At 34.1% G+C, this 15881-nt stretch overlaps 1 protein-coding gene across 2 annotated transcripts in view; it reads right to left on the bottom strand.

The window, feature by feature from the left end:
• LOC133576963 (calcium-binding protein 2-like) overlaps positions 1–15881 on the bottom strand; it is a 39069-nt gene that overhangs the window by 902 nt on the left and 22286 nt on the right. For both annotated transcript variants that reach the window (XM_072912428.1, XM_061930405.2), the window contains exons 5-8: positions 3653–3683; positions 3312–3446; positions 3131–3240; positions 27–174 (exon numbers count right to left, since the gene is read on the bottom strand). In XM_072912428.1, coding sequence (XP_072768529.1) covers positions 27–174; positions 3131–3240; positions 3312–3446; positions 3653–3683 — 424 coding nt within the window. The remainder of the gene's footprint in view (positions 1–26; positions 175–3130; positions 3241–3311; positions 3447–3652; positions 3684–15881) is intronic.

Genomic DNA, 15881 nt, shown 5'->3' with positions numbered 1-15881 from the left:
AGAAAGACCGGGGGACGTGCGCTCACCCTCAAAGTTCACCAGACCGTCTCCGTTCAGGTCGGCGTCTCGGAGGATCTCGTTAATCTCCCTGTTGGTCACCTGCTCCCCCATCAGCTTCTTCATGGCCTCACGCAGCTCTGTCAAACTGATCTGACCGTCGCCGTTGGAGTCGAACTAGGAGCACGTTATTGCATCTTTTACTCCAGGACACAGTACCATTAAAAACAATGCAGTCTTTTAAGAAACTTTTTTTTTTAACTTTAAATAGAAGCTGTTATGGGAGTTAAAAAAAATCACATCAAAATCGCCATTTTTACTCATTTCGATTCTACAAAACCCAAAAGCAGTAAAAAGTTAAATTAATCTAGTAGCCTAAATAGCATGTTAGCATCTATTAGCTTGCAGTCATGGATTGACCAAATATGCCTGATAAGCACTCCGGCAAATCAATAACATCAACAAAGCTCACCTTTGTGCATTCAGGCACAGCATAAAACGTTTGGTGGACAAAATGAGACAAAGAAGCAGTGGCATAAGTTAAGTTAAATTACCACTGATCGAAAAACTTAGGTTTTCGCTAAAGGGCTCGGCTCAAGCATTTGAAAAGCTCATGGAGTCCTTTTTTGCTGTATGTCAACTCTCTTGACCTATGCCCAGACGCAGATGAGAAATAATCTCCCTTTTATTTATTAGTATTATTTTATTCTATTTTTATTTTATTATATATTATTATTAAATTTTTATTTGTATTTTATTATTATTATTATATATTTTTTATATATATATATTTATTTTTTATTTTTTTTAGGGTTAGGGTTGGTGGGACCTGAGTGGGGTGGGTGGGTGGTTTGGGTTTTAAGGGAAAGGGTGTGAATAATTTACTGACTTTAAAATTGTACTGTTTCGACTTGCACTTTTTTCTGTCCATTTGAAAATGCCAATAAAAAAAGTTGGAGAAAAAAAAAAAAAATGACCACTGATCGTCACACACACGCTAGGTGTGGTGAAATTATTCTCTGCATTTGACCCATCACCCTTGATCACCCCCCCTGGGAGGTGAGGGGAGCAGTGAGCAGCAGCGGTGGCCGCGCCCGGGAATCATTTTTGGTGATTTAACCCCCAATTCCAACCCTTGACGCTGAGTGCCAAGCAGGGATGTAATGGCTCCCATTTTTATAGTCTTGACTCGGCCGGGGTTTGAACTCACAACCTACCGAAATGGTAAATAAAAACAGAATACAATGATTTGCAAATTACGGAGCCCCTAAAGGGACATGGAGGACTTTTTTTTTTTTAATATATATTTTTTTTTAGACATGAAAAACTTTCTCGTGCGCACGAGAAACTTTTTATAAAGTTATAAAAATAAAAAAATGAAATGTTATAATTTTTTTTTTTTTTAGACAGCATGTTGTATCTCAATACATGACCAAAAACCCAAAAAAATAATTATACATTTTTTTAAATAACTTGTGCGCACGAGAAACTTTTTATAAAGTTATAAAAAAAAATAATAATAATTTATAATTTTTATTTTATTTTTTTTTAAACATGTATCTCGTGCGCACGAGAAACTTTTTATAAAGTTATAAAAAAAAATAATAATTTATAATTTTTATTTTATTTTTTTTTAAACATGTATCTCGTGCGCACGAGAAACTTTTTATAAAGTTATAAAAAAAAATAAAAAAACTTTTTTTTTTTAGACATTTATCTCGTGCGCACGAGATAAATGTCTAAAAAAATTATAAAATGTTTTTTTTTTTTTTATAACTTTATAAAAAAAATAGTTTCTCGTGCGCACGAGATACATGTCTAAAAAATAAAATAAAATACAAAAATGTCCCTTTAGGGGCTCCGTAGCAAATCCTTTTCAACTTATATTCAATTGAATAGACTACAAAGACAAGATATTTAACGATCGAACTGGAAAACTTTATTTTTTTGCAAATATTAGCTCATTTGGAATTTGATGCCTGCAACATGTTTCAAAATAGCTGGCACAAGTGGCAAAAAAGACTGAGAAAGTTGAGGAAATGCTCATCAAACACTTATTTGGAACATCCCACAGGTGAACAGGATAATTGGGAACAGGTGGGTGCCATGATTGGGTATAAAAGCAGCTTCCTTGAAATGCTCAGTTATTCACAAACAAGGATGGGGCGAGGGTCACCACTTTGTCAACAAATGCATGAGCAAATTGTTTAAGAACATTTCTCAACCAGCTATTGCAAGGAATTTAGGGATTTCACCATCTACGGTTCGTAATATCATCAAAAGGTTCAGAGAATTTGGAGAAATCACTGCACGTAACATTGAATGCCCGTGACCTTGGATCCCTCAGTCCGTACTGCATCAAAAAGCGACATCGGTGTGTAAAGGATATCACCACATGGGCTCAGGAACACTTCAGAAAACCACTGTCAGTAATTACAGTTGGTTGCTACATCTGTAAGTGCAAGTTAAAACTCTACTATGCAAAGCCACAGCCATTTATCAACAACACCCAGGGCCCGAGCTCATATAAGGTGGACTGATGCAAAGTGGAAAAGTGTTCTGTGGTCTGACGAGTCCACATTTCAAATTGTTTTTGGACGTCGTGTCCTCCGGACCAAAGGTTGAAAAGGATTTGCAAATCATTGTATTCTGTTTTTATTTTACGAATAACACAACGTGACAACTTCACTGCTTTTGGGTTTTGTAAATAAAATAATAAACAATGTTTGTAACTTTTTACCTGTTTGGAAAAGGTTTTCTTATCATTTAGATACCAAATAATAATTAGAGAATTGTGTTGAATCGATTCTTCATCGAATCGGAATTAATTAGAATTGTGAGGTACACCTGGAGAAGCTGTACAGTAGGAAGCCCCTATTTATTGCGGTTTATCTGACACATGAAACGTGACACATTGCACGAGCCGCTAGAATGCAGATGAGTGTTGAATATCTTAAAATGTGTTTTGTGGCCACAGTTGCTTTGTAGAGTGGCGCTGTCCATTATTTTCAGCAGACTGCATTGCAAAATGATTAACCCCCCCTCTTCCTCTCACGTGAGATCCTCCCAGGAATGAAACCTTTCTCTACTATATAAGATATTTTCTAACTAATCCAAGACATTCAGTCCTGACCTCTTTGAAGGCATCTCGCAGTTCTTTGACTCCAATCATGTCTGCGGTCTCCGCCAGCATTTTGGGTCCCATCAGCTCCACAAAGTCTTCAAAGTCCACTTTGCCTCCGCCTGCGTGACAAACACCAGGTCCTTGTCCGTGACCTCGGACTTGGCAAGCAATCGTGTGTTCCTGCACTCACAGATCTGCTGACTGAGTTCTATGAGCTCCATCTCGGTGGGCATGTACCCCATGGTCCTCATGCACTCCCCCAGGTCTTTGTGGCTGATGTAGCCATTCTTGTTCTTGTCGAACTCCAGAAAGGCCTCACGCAACTCTGAAGCATAAAAGGTGGTGTTGAGGGAACACACACACACACATGGTGAAGCATGAAAGGTGGTGTTGAGGGAACACACACACACACACACACACACATGGTGAAGCATGAAAGGTGGTGTTGAGGGAACACACACACACACACACATGGTGAAGCATGAAAGGTGGTGTTGTCAGGTTGAGGGAGAAAAGTGACCTCGGTCTTACCGTCCATCTCCTCCGGTCTCAGCTCTCTGTCCTGTAGGAGGAAAGGAGGATGCTGGTCAGATTTTACGTCCTCACACTCTCCACTTGTGAGGGAAACTTTGACCTTTTTTTACTTCAACATATTCAAAGAAGTGTAGAACAGCAAAGAATAATGAAAAATTGCTGCATGTGCTTAATGTTATCAATTAATAATGACCTGATTATAAATTAATGTTCAAATGCTTTATACGTATACATATATATATGTATATATATACACACATATATATATATATATACACACACACACATTTATACATATACATGTATCTATATAAATATGTATATACACATATATATATATATATATGTGTATATATATACATATATATATATATATGTGTATATATATATATTTATATGTATATATATATATATATTTATATATATACATATATATATATATATACATATGTGCGTGTATATATACACACACGTACATATGTATATATATATATATATATATATATATATACACATATGTGTGTGTATATATACACGTACATATGTGTATATATATATATATACACATGTATATACATACGTATATATGTATATTTATATATATACATGTATATACATATGTGTATGTATATATGTGTGTATATATACACGTATATATGTATATATATATATATATATATATATATATATATATATACATACATATATACACGTATATATGTATATATATATATACATACATATATACACGTATATATGTATATATATATATACACACACACGTGTATATATATATATATATACGTATATATGTATATTTATATATACACGTGTATATGCATATATGTATATACATATGTGTATGTATATATATATATATACATATATGTATATATATGTGTGTGTATATATACACGTATATATGTATGTATGTATATATATATATATATACACACGTGTGTGTGTATATATATATATGTGTATATATATATGTATATATACGTAAATATGTACATATATACTTATATATGTTTATATATACGTATATATATATATATATATATATATATATATATATATATATTCAAATGAATCGTGATTCTTATTTGTAACGATTCTTAATTTATTCAAAAAATTAATCGATTTTTTTTGTTTTTTTTGTTTTTTTAAATCTGTCCTGTCCAGCCACTCAGGAAAAATGTATTATTATTTTTTAATGAGCATCTACATCATATTGTTAATGTAGATAATCATATCTGCTGTACAGATTTACTTTAGAAAAGAATTGCGTGACACTTCTCTTGTTTCCTTATTTGTATTTGACCATTTTACATGTTTGGGTAGAATTGTATGAAATGTTTTATTTGACAGGTGTTTATCTTTATTTTTATTTTTTTTTATGGAGGAATGTAGTTAATCATAGAACAGGCAGCCAATGTTATCAAAACTTATTAATTTAGAATTTAGAATAGTTTTGAATCGGGAATTGATTCTGAATTGAATTGTTACCCCCAAGAATCAAATCAAAATGTGTGGTGGCCAAAATTCACAGCCCTTTTATATATATATATATATATATATATATTATGTGTGTGTATATATATATATATATATATATATATATATGTATGTATGTATGTATGTATGTTGCTAGGCAACCATCCACGAAAGATTAGGAGATTTAGTTTGATCAGAGAGGTTCACAGTTCTTAAGGCACTCTAAAGATACACATTTTAAAAAATCAACACTAAAAAAAATATGACAAAAATAATGATGTAACTCATGAAATGAGTTTCAAATGAATTTGAAAAAAACTATTTTTGTTATGATAAAAAAATATCGACGTAATCACAGTAGCATCGACTAGATACACACTCTTGTACTTGGTATCATTACAGTGGATGTCACCCATGGCGTTTGTTTACATTGTGACGCCGGTGAGCTATTGTATCCTCCTACGGTGTGTAGTGAAGCATGTTTAGCTATTCCTCCTCCTCCAGTGATAATAATACTTGTAAGAAACTTACTTTATTTGTCGCCATGGAGACCAGGATTAGTGATTTAGTAGTAGCTAGTAGGATGGATGTCTTAAAGCAGCTCTTCCCGAGGGTGTTTCAGTGTTATAACTTCACCTTTATCTTCACTTTTTACGCCAAAATGCGTCCATTCTCCCTTTTCTGTCTACACACTGTGTCTGCTTGTAAGTACTCTGTGTGTGTGCGCTGCCGAACATGCTCCTCTGCTCGTAAAACCAGCATTGTCATGACGTGACGACGACGGGGGTTAGGGTTAGGGGTGAGGGACTGGTACTTTTTTGAAGGCGGTATAGTACCGATATGATTCATTAGTATGCCGTCCAACCCTGGTACCGAGTGAACATATTCAGACAAAAATTACTTTTTAAGCGACTTTCTAATCAATAGAGAAATGAGGTTTACGCCACAAACAAAAGCCCCGCCCCTAACCCTCACATCACTGAGTAGAAGTGAGCAATCGTCAATCTGATGAGTCCATGGAAGTGAACGATTGACCCCGAAGCAGTGATGCATGCTGGGTGATGATGTGGGGATGAAGATGAGCATGAAAGGTGGGTGGGTGGGTGGGGGGGGGGGGGGGTGTCACAGGCGGTTACATACGCGCGTCAGTGAAAAGCCGTGTTTGAGGAAGACGCAGGCCGGGGAAATACGGAAAAATACAACTACTTCTGAAAAAAGAAGAGAAAAATAAATTAAAAGGGAAATTAATTAAATAAAAATGTTAATATTTATTATACGTATATATTTATACAAATTAAATATTTAAAATAAACAATTAACACTAATTTGAACAAGTCTAAATATTAGGTGCTCAGTTTACTTATATTTCTGTCATAAAAAGACAAGATTATGTAAATAAAAATAATAATAAATTATAATGTTCATAGAATTTAAAATATTAGTTTAAAATGGGCATGTTAGAATGTATTGACTATATTATTATTTTTTTAATTAAATAAAATGAAACGAAAAATTACAACTACTTCTGAAAAAAAAAATAGAAAAAAAAATTAAAAGGGAAATTAATTAAATACAAATGTTAATATTTATTATACATATACATTTATATAAATTAAGTATTTAAAATAAACAATTGAAACAAGTCTAAATATTAGGTGCTCAGTTTACTTATATTGAAGTATTTGTGCTACTTCAGTGCCGCACTTCAAACATGTAACTCCTCTGAAGTGGATGGAATGTTCCTAAAGTGTGCCTCCATGTTGTCTGGTCAGTGGTAATGCCACACGGTGATGAAGAGATGTTCCAATGGTTCTATCGATTGCGTGAAGTGACGGGAATTTCTCTCCATAAAGTCGCGGCGGAAAGCTTCACGCTTGTGGAACATCTTTTTTTTTCTTCTGTACGCTGATTAGGCGGCGTAATCTCAGTCAGACATGTTGCATCAGCACCACTTCATCCTCCACTTTTAGGAGGAGAATTAAGAGAGCAAAAGCAGAAGGGGATTAATGGCGGCTATGTCAGATTAAAGAGGAGGTGATGATGAAATGAAGAGGCGAAAGGGTAAGGCTATGCTTAAAAATAATGTTAAAAAAAAAAAGCAGGTACTCTCATCTATTTTACTTATTGGGCCATAGATAGGAATAATAAAAAGTAGAGGTGTAACGGTACACAAATTTTTTGGTTCGGTACGTACCTCGGTTTAGAGGTCACGGTTCGGCTCATTTTCAGTACAGTAAGAAAACAACAAAATATAAATTTTTGGGTTATTTATTTACCAAATTTGCACAATCTTCCACCAAAAATATTTTTCTTAGTGGAATATTTGATGTGAAGTAATGGGAACCTTGGATAGGTCAATAATTCATAATAACATTGATTTTGATTCAATATTATGTTTTGATAGCGACTGTCAGAAAGCGACTTGAAGATGATGTGTAAAACATCATCTATGCAACATTTTGACCAAAGAACCACCATCACATGTTATGTAGACCACAAGGAAGTCTTTTATATTTAGAATTAAATCATAATATGACCCCTTTAATGCGCCTTATAATCCGGTGCGCCCTATGGTCCGGAAAATATGGTATTTCCTTGCTAAAAACTGGAAGCTAACTTTGGAAAGTTAGCCCCCTCTTGGCAAAGGTTGCAAACAGACCCTTTAAGTCTATAAAATATACAAAACATGTAGGCTAAAGTTGCGCAATATTCAGTTTTGGATTCATCTGTTGAAGGTTTGTCATGGTCAAAACATTTTTTTAAAGTAAAAATATAACATAGAATGTAAAGTATATAGTGTCCAAAGAAAACGTAAAATTCAAAGTATATATATATATATATTTTTTTTTATTTATTTTTTTTATTTTTTTATTTATTTATTTTTTTTATTTTTTTTTATTTATTTTTTTAAGATAATATAAAACAAAAATTATTATTATAAATTATAACATTCATAGAATTAAAAATATTATATTAAAATGGGCATGTTAGAATGTATTGACTATTTTATTATTATTATTTTTAATTAAATAAAGTGAAACTGAAAAATACAAAAAAGAATAGAAAAATAAATTAATAGGGAAATTAATGAAATAAAAATGTTAATATTTGTTATACATATTTATATGAATTAAATATTTAAAATAGACTATTAACACTAATTGAAACAAGTCTAAATATTAGGTGCTCAGTTTACTTATATTTCTGTCATAAAAAGACAAGATTATGTAAATAAAAATAATAATAAATTATAATGTTAATAGAATTAAAAATATTAGTTTAAAATGGGCATGTTAGAATGTATTGACTTTATTATTTTTTTTAAATTAAATAAAATGAAACAGAAAATTACAACTACTTCTGAAAAAAGAATAGAAAAATAAATTAAAAGGGAAAATAATTAAATACAAACGTTAATATTTATTATACATATACATTTATATAAATTAAGTATTTAAAATAAACAATTGAAACAAGTCTAAATATTAGGTGCTCAGTTTACTTATATTTCTGTCATAAAAAGACAAGATTATGTAAATAAAAATAATAATAAATTATAACATTCATAGAATTAAAAATATATTAAAATGCAAATGGGCATGTTAGAATGTATTGACTATTTTTTTTTTTTTTAACTAAATAAACTGAAACGGAAAAATACAACTACTTCTGAAAAAAAGAATAGAAAAATAATATTATACATATATATTTATATAAATTAAATATTTAAAATAAACTATTAACACTAATTGAAACAAGTCTAAGTATTAGGTGCTCAGTTTACTTATATTTCTGTCATAAAAAGACAAGATTACGTAAATAAAAATAATAATAAATGATAACGTTCATAGAATTAAAAATAATAGATTCAAATGGAAATATATATATAAAATAGACCCGCTCATCGGCAGTGCGCCTTATAATCCGGTGCGCCCTATGGTCCGGAAAATATGGTATTTCCTTGCTAAAAGCTGGAAGCTAACTTTGGAAAGTTAGCCCCCTCTTGGCAAAGGTTGCAAACAGACCCTTTTTGTCTATAAAATATACAAAACATGTAGGATAAAGTTGCGCAATATTCAGTTTTGGATTCATCTGTTGAAGGTTTGTCATGGTCAAAACATTTTTTTTAAAGTAAAAATATAACAGAATGTAAAGTATATAGTGTCCAAAGAAAACGTAAAATTCAAAGTATATATATATATATATATATATATATATATATATATATATATATATATATATATATATATATATATATATTTATTTTTATTTTATTATTATTATTATTTTAAGATAATATAAAACAAAAATTATTATAAATTATAACATTCATAGAATTAAAAATATTATATTAAAATGGGTATGTTAGAATGTATTGACTATTTTATTATTATTATTTTTAATTAAATAAAGTGAAACTGAAAAATACAAAAAAGAATAGAAAAATAAATTAATAGGGAAATTAATGAAATAAAAATGTTAATATTTGTTATACATATTTATATGAATTAAATATTTAAAATAGACTATTAACACTAATTGAAACAAGTCTAAATATTAGGTGCTCAGTTTACTTATATTTCTGTCATAAAAAGACAAGATTATGTAAATAAAAATAATAATAAATTATAACATTCATAGAATTAAAAATATATTAAAATGCAAATGGGCATGTTAGAATGTATTGACTATTTTATTTTATTTTTTTAACTAAATAAACTGAAACGGAAAAATACAACTACTTCTGAAAAAAAAGAATAGAAAAATAATATTATACATATATATTTATATAAATTAAATATTTAAAATAAACTATTAACACTAATTGAAACAAGTCTAAATATTAGGTGCTCAGTTTACTTATATTTCTGTCATAAAAAGACAAGATTACGTAAATAAAAATAATAATAAATGATAACGTTCATAGAATTAAAAATAATAGATTCAAATGGAAATATATATATAAAATAGACCCGCTCATCGGCAGTGCGCCTTATAATCCGGTGCGCCCTATGGTCCGGAAAATATGGTATTTCCTTGCTAAAAGCTGGAAGCTAACTTTGGAAAGTTAGCCCCCTCTTGGCAAAGGTTGCAAACAGACCCTTTTTGTCTATAAAATATACAAAACATGTAGGATAAAGTTGCGCAATATTCAGTTTTGGATTCATCTGTTGAAGGTTTGTCATGGTCAAAAAATGTTTTTAAAGTAAAAATATAACATAGAATGTAAAGTATATAGTGTCCAAAGAAAACGTAAAATTCAAAGTATATATATATATTTATTTTATTTTATATATATATATATTTTTTTTTAGCATATATTTTCACCCCAACCTCTAATTGGAGGACTTGCTTATTGACATGAAATGAAAGGAAGACTGTGGTTGATGGAAGGATGTGAGGAAGAAGAAGAAAATGAGAGGAGAAGCTACACGCTATTTGGGCCACTAGAGGGCGCCAAAGAAGCTCAGTGTGTGTTCAGCCTGGTGTTTACTTTCCTCCCCCCTACCCCCTGCAGACTTTGTGCTTGAAATGCACAAATTATTGTATGAAATGAAACAACAACGATTACACACTTTGCATGACAACTGATATTTTGTACTTAATATCTCGATGCGCTCTAAAAAATAATTACTGAATGTGTTTTTGTTGTTGTTGTCGTCCAGAAAATGTCAAGTACGGCACTCTTTTCAATTTTTATTGTCAATCTTAAGTTAAAGTATCAATGATTGTCACACACACACTAGGTTTGGTGAAATTTGTCCTCTGCATTTGACCCATCCCCTTGTTACACCCCCACTGGGAGATGAGGGGAGCAGTGAGCAGCAGCTCGGGAATAATTTTTGGTGATTTAACCCCCAATTCCAACCCTTGATGCTGAGTGCCAAGCAGGGAAGTAATGGCTCCCATTTTTATAGTCTTTGGTATGACTCGGCTGGGGTTTGAACTCACAACCTACCCATCTCAGGGCGGACACTCTAGCCACTAGACCACTGAGTAGCTGCTACCAACAGGTTTTATTCCGTTAATTCAATAATCTTTCAAGTACGGTATATTTACAAACATTTGTGAACTCTGAACATGACTATACAGATAAACACCCTTAAAAAATAGTTATTTAACAGTTTTAATTATGGGCCTGCTGCAATGCAAGCAGCCCATTTTATCATTGCTTCAAACTTAATTCAAAGTTCTTCTATTTTATTCTACCGCGAATAATACGAGACGAAACCGGCCAACAAACCCCCACATATGTTATACCGTCAGAAAGGGCTCGTTCGCGCCGATGGGGGTACTCTAAATTGTGAATATTTCATGTTACCATGGCAACGCTGTCCACAAATGGGCCAATTGAATGGGTACCTTCATTTTCATGGACGATTGCTCTGAGACAAACGCCAAAAAGACAAGATTGCCTCCTCTTGTACCTCAGCCATACTTTCACGTAGCTCGGTGCTTAACGTCTCGATTTGTTCACACACTTGTCTACTTTAACCCTGGCTGAAAAAATTTTGACGTCCAATGTTTGATATTGGCTGGATGGCCATCGGCCTTGCTTCGTTAAAGCGGACGACGTCCACTCTAATTTACTAGAGCGTGGAAGCCCCGATTTTTTTGATTTTTTTTTGGTGAACAACCTGTCCTCACGGCCCCATCTTATATCCCGCTGTCATGTGTTTGGGTGAAAACGTTGACACACATGTCCTCTCTCAGAAAATGTCACTTTTATGGAACTCATGTGTCCCATTAGGCTTCTGTTGGCCCTCAAAGCCAAGAAAGTCAGCTCTCATTGACTCCAATGTTAAATGTCGGCGTGAAAAAAAACCAAAATCACAAATATTATTTTCCTACTCGCTCTAATTCGCCTATTTCTCCACTTATCGGACATCCGAGAACACTGAAACGTTCCTAAAAGCCTTGAGGACGTCACAGTTTTTTACGAAAAGTCGATATCTCGAAGCGTTTGCCCACAATAAGACATTGTTCGGCATTAAGTTTTTCAACAAATCCTACATAAACTTTGTGTAATAGTGGCAGGTTCATCGAATCACATGAAGTCCTTTGAAGTCACGTGACCAGAGGTGGGTAGAGTAGCCAGAAATTGTACTCAAGTAAAAGTACTGTTACTTTAGAGATTTATTACTCAAGTAAAAGTAATGAGTAGTCACCCAAATATTTACTTGAGTAAAAGCAAAACAGTATGTTGTGAAAAAACTACTCAAGTACTGAGTAACTGATGAGTAAGCTGTTCATTTAATGATGACGGCATCAAATAATGCACAAAAACATAAAAATAGCAATGAGCAAATTCAGAGCCAGGAATATCTCTTAAGCAACTAAAACAATAATATATATTAAATAATAATACATTAACATAAAAAAAATTAAGGCAAATTGAGCCACAATAACTTAACAGCACCATAGGCTCAGTAGGCAGAGATTACAAAGGAAAATAACAAGTTAGCCTTTACGCAAACCATAAACTGATAGGTGTGGGCTGCACCTGGGAACACACTGTGCACTTCTGATTGGTGTTTCTATGCATGCGTGTGTGTGTGTGCGACTGTGCGTGTGTGTGCGTGTGTCTTTGTCTGTCTCTCTATGAGGCTGCGGTGCGTTAATAAATGTCCCCACACGATGTACATTTGACAGTGATTCATAGCAGGGAAGCTAACATCAGCCTACGGTGACAGCCAAAATATCTACTAACGTTACTCACCGCGATGTGCTTCCTCAAATTTGATGTTGAGTTCATGTAAGCTTAAGATTGTTGGGCAGTTAATCATGGCCTGGCTCTGTTTGATTGGTGAAACGGAGTCAAACGTCACCAGTGACTGCATTTGATTGGTGAAACGGAGTCAAACGTCTCCAGTGACTACATTTGATTGATGAAACGGAGTTTAGCATTGCAAATATCAATAGCGTCCTCTGCCGCCACTCGTTCAGAAGTTGCACGGTCCGTCTTTGCGAATGTATTTTCCTCTGGTTTACAAGTAAAACGTCCATTCAAAAGGAATCTGATGATTGTGAATGATTAGTTCCGGCGTAGACACACATGTCGTCACTTGACAGGAAGGTGATACAGTATCTAGTCAACAACCGCTGCAGTTGCTCTTTCTGGAGACACTGCCCCCTAGTGTTTTGGAAGACGATTACAAGTCTGGCGCCACACCCCACCGAAGAACTATACGCCATCAATGACCTACTAGACCAGGGGTCGGCAACCCGCGGCTCCGGAGCTGCATGCGGCTCTTTGACCACTCTGATGCGGCTCAGCTGCATTCTTGCCAACCCTCCCGATTTTTCCGGGAGACTTCCGGATTTCACTGCCTCTCCCAGGGCAAACATTCTCCGATTTTCACCCGGACAACAAAATTGAGGGCGTGCCGTGATGGCACTGCATTTTGCGTCCTCTACAACCTGTCGTCGCGTCCGCTTTTTCACCTAAGAAACAGCGTGCCGGCCCAGTCACATTTTGTCTGCTCACACACTAAGTGACAGCAAGGCATACTTGTTCAACAGCCATACAGATCACACTGACGGTGGCCGTATAAACAACTATAACACTCTTAGTAATATGCGCCACACTGTGAACCCACACCAAACAAGAATGACAAACACATTTCGGGAGAACATCCACACCGTAACGCAACATAAACACAACAGAACAAATACCCAGAATCCCATGCATCCCTAACTCTTTCGGGCTACATTACACACCCTGCTACCACCAAACCCCGCCCACCTCAATCTACGCACGGGGGGTGGGGGGTGTTGTTGATGTGTGGGGGGGCAGGGTTGGGGTGGCGGGCTTTGGTGGTAGCGGGGGTGTATAAAGTAGCCCGGAAGAGTTAGGGTTGCATGGGATTCTGGGTATTTGTTCTGTTGTGTTACATATCTTTTAAATTTCAAAAGAGTTTTGTGGCTCCCATTGTTTTCTTTAATTTGTGGAAACGGGTCAAAATGTCTCTTTGAGTGGTAAAGGTTGCCGACCCCTGTACTAGACAAAGGGACACCAATAACTAACTGATACCACTAAGACTGATTAGTTAGCAGCTCACTTCCCTCTCATCACATTTCAAGTGGTCATGTTAGTTAGACGCGTGTGCATTGTGCACTGATCTGGTGTCAGTTGCTCAGCAGCAGCAGGTGTCCATAACAAGAGCTGTCAATCAAAGAAAGGTGACGTATGGAATAGAGCAGGGTTTTTCAAGCACTAGTGGGCCGTGAGATACAGTCTGGTGTGCCGTCGGAGATGATCTAGTTTCACCTATTTGGGTTTTTGCAAACCAGTAATTATAGTCTGCAAATGATGTGTTGTTGTTGAGTTTTTGGTAGAGTAACCGTGTAATACTCTTCCATGTCAGTAGGTGGCAGCCGGTAGCTAATTGCTTTGTAGATGTGGGAAACAGCGGGAGGCTGTGTGCAGGTAAAAATGTGTCTAATGCTTAAACTAAAAATAAACAAAAGGTGAGTGCCCCTAAGAAAAGGCATTGAAGCTTAGGGAAGGCTATGCAGAACGAAACTAAAACTGAACTGGCTACTAAGTAAACAAAAACAGAATGCTGGACGACAGCAAAGACTTACTGTGGAGCAAAGACAATGTACATCCGAACATGACATGACAATCAACAATGTCCCCACAAAGAAGGATTAAAAACAACTGAAATATTCTTGATTGCTAAAACAAAGTAGATGCGGGAAAATATCGCTCAAAGGAAGACATGAAACTGTTACAGGAAAATACCAGAAAAAGAGAAAAAGCCACCAAAATAAGAGCGCAAGACAAGAAGTAAAACACTACACACAGGAAAACAGCAGAAAAGTCCAAATAAGTCAGGGTGTGATGTGACAGGTGGTGACAGTACACCTACTTTGAGACAAGAGCTATAGTGATGCATGCTTGGTTATGCTTTAAAGTCATATCCAACAACTTTTTACTGTCAACTGAGTTTTATTTTTTAATGATTTCTGCTGGTGGTGTACCTCCGCATTTTTTCAACGCCAAAAATGTGCTTTGGCTCAAAAAAGGTTGAAAAACACTGGAATAGAGCATGAGTTGATGTTGATGCCAAATCATGATCTAATCTTCCTTTTTCACAATAAGCTGCAGTAAACAAAAAAATATTCAATAAAAATTCTCGAGATTTATTTTATTCAGGTATTATATAGTATGTGTTTTAATTTCTAAAATGTTTAAATATAACTATTACAAATGACCATTGTTTTGGAGAGCAGTAATAAATCAGATTGTGATGCTACAGCGCTGTGTTTTACGGTTTTTTTTTCAACCAAAAACGCGACTACTGATATGTGTGGTGCTTTTTGCAGCAGGTGCTTAAAAAGAGCAGTGAGCTCTGTCGTATAGAGGATCTTTCACTTTATTTTTTTGCAGTGCAGCCGTAGAAATAGCAGGATCTTTGACGACTCAGGCTGCAGCTGTCGATTAGTTTAGTAATTGAGTAATGCGTTGATGACTTTTTGATGAATCGAGTAAGCGGATAAAACCCAATTTGTAGCCTCAATTGTGTATTTTAAGGAAATAGTTGAACTAAACAAAACATTCATTCATTAAAAAAAAGAAACTCAATATTAAAATTGCACTTTTATCATGTATGCAGTTTTAAAAAAGATATCTATTTTTTTATTTTTTTATTTTTTAGATTATTATTTTATTTATTTATTTATTTTATTTATTTTTTATCCTGTATGCATTAGTAAAAAATTG

This window comes from Nerophis lumbriciformis, linkage group LG36 (assembly GCF_033978685.3).
Source record: "Nerophis lumbriciformis linkage group LG36, RoL_Nlum_v2.1, whole genome shotgun sequence".
Taxonomy (NCBI): Eukaryota; Metazoa; Chordata; class Actinopteri; order Syngnathiformes; family Syngnathidae; genus Nerophis; species Nerophis lumbriciformis.
The sequence above is the reverse complement of the archived record's forward strand: the minus strand, read 5'-3'. Positions and strand labels throughout refer to the sequence as shown.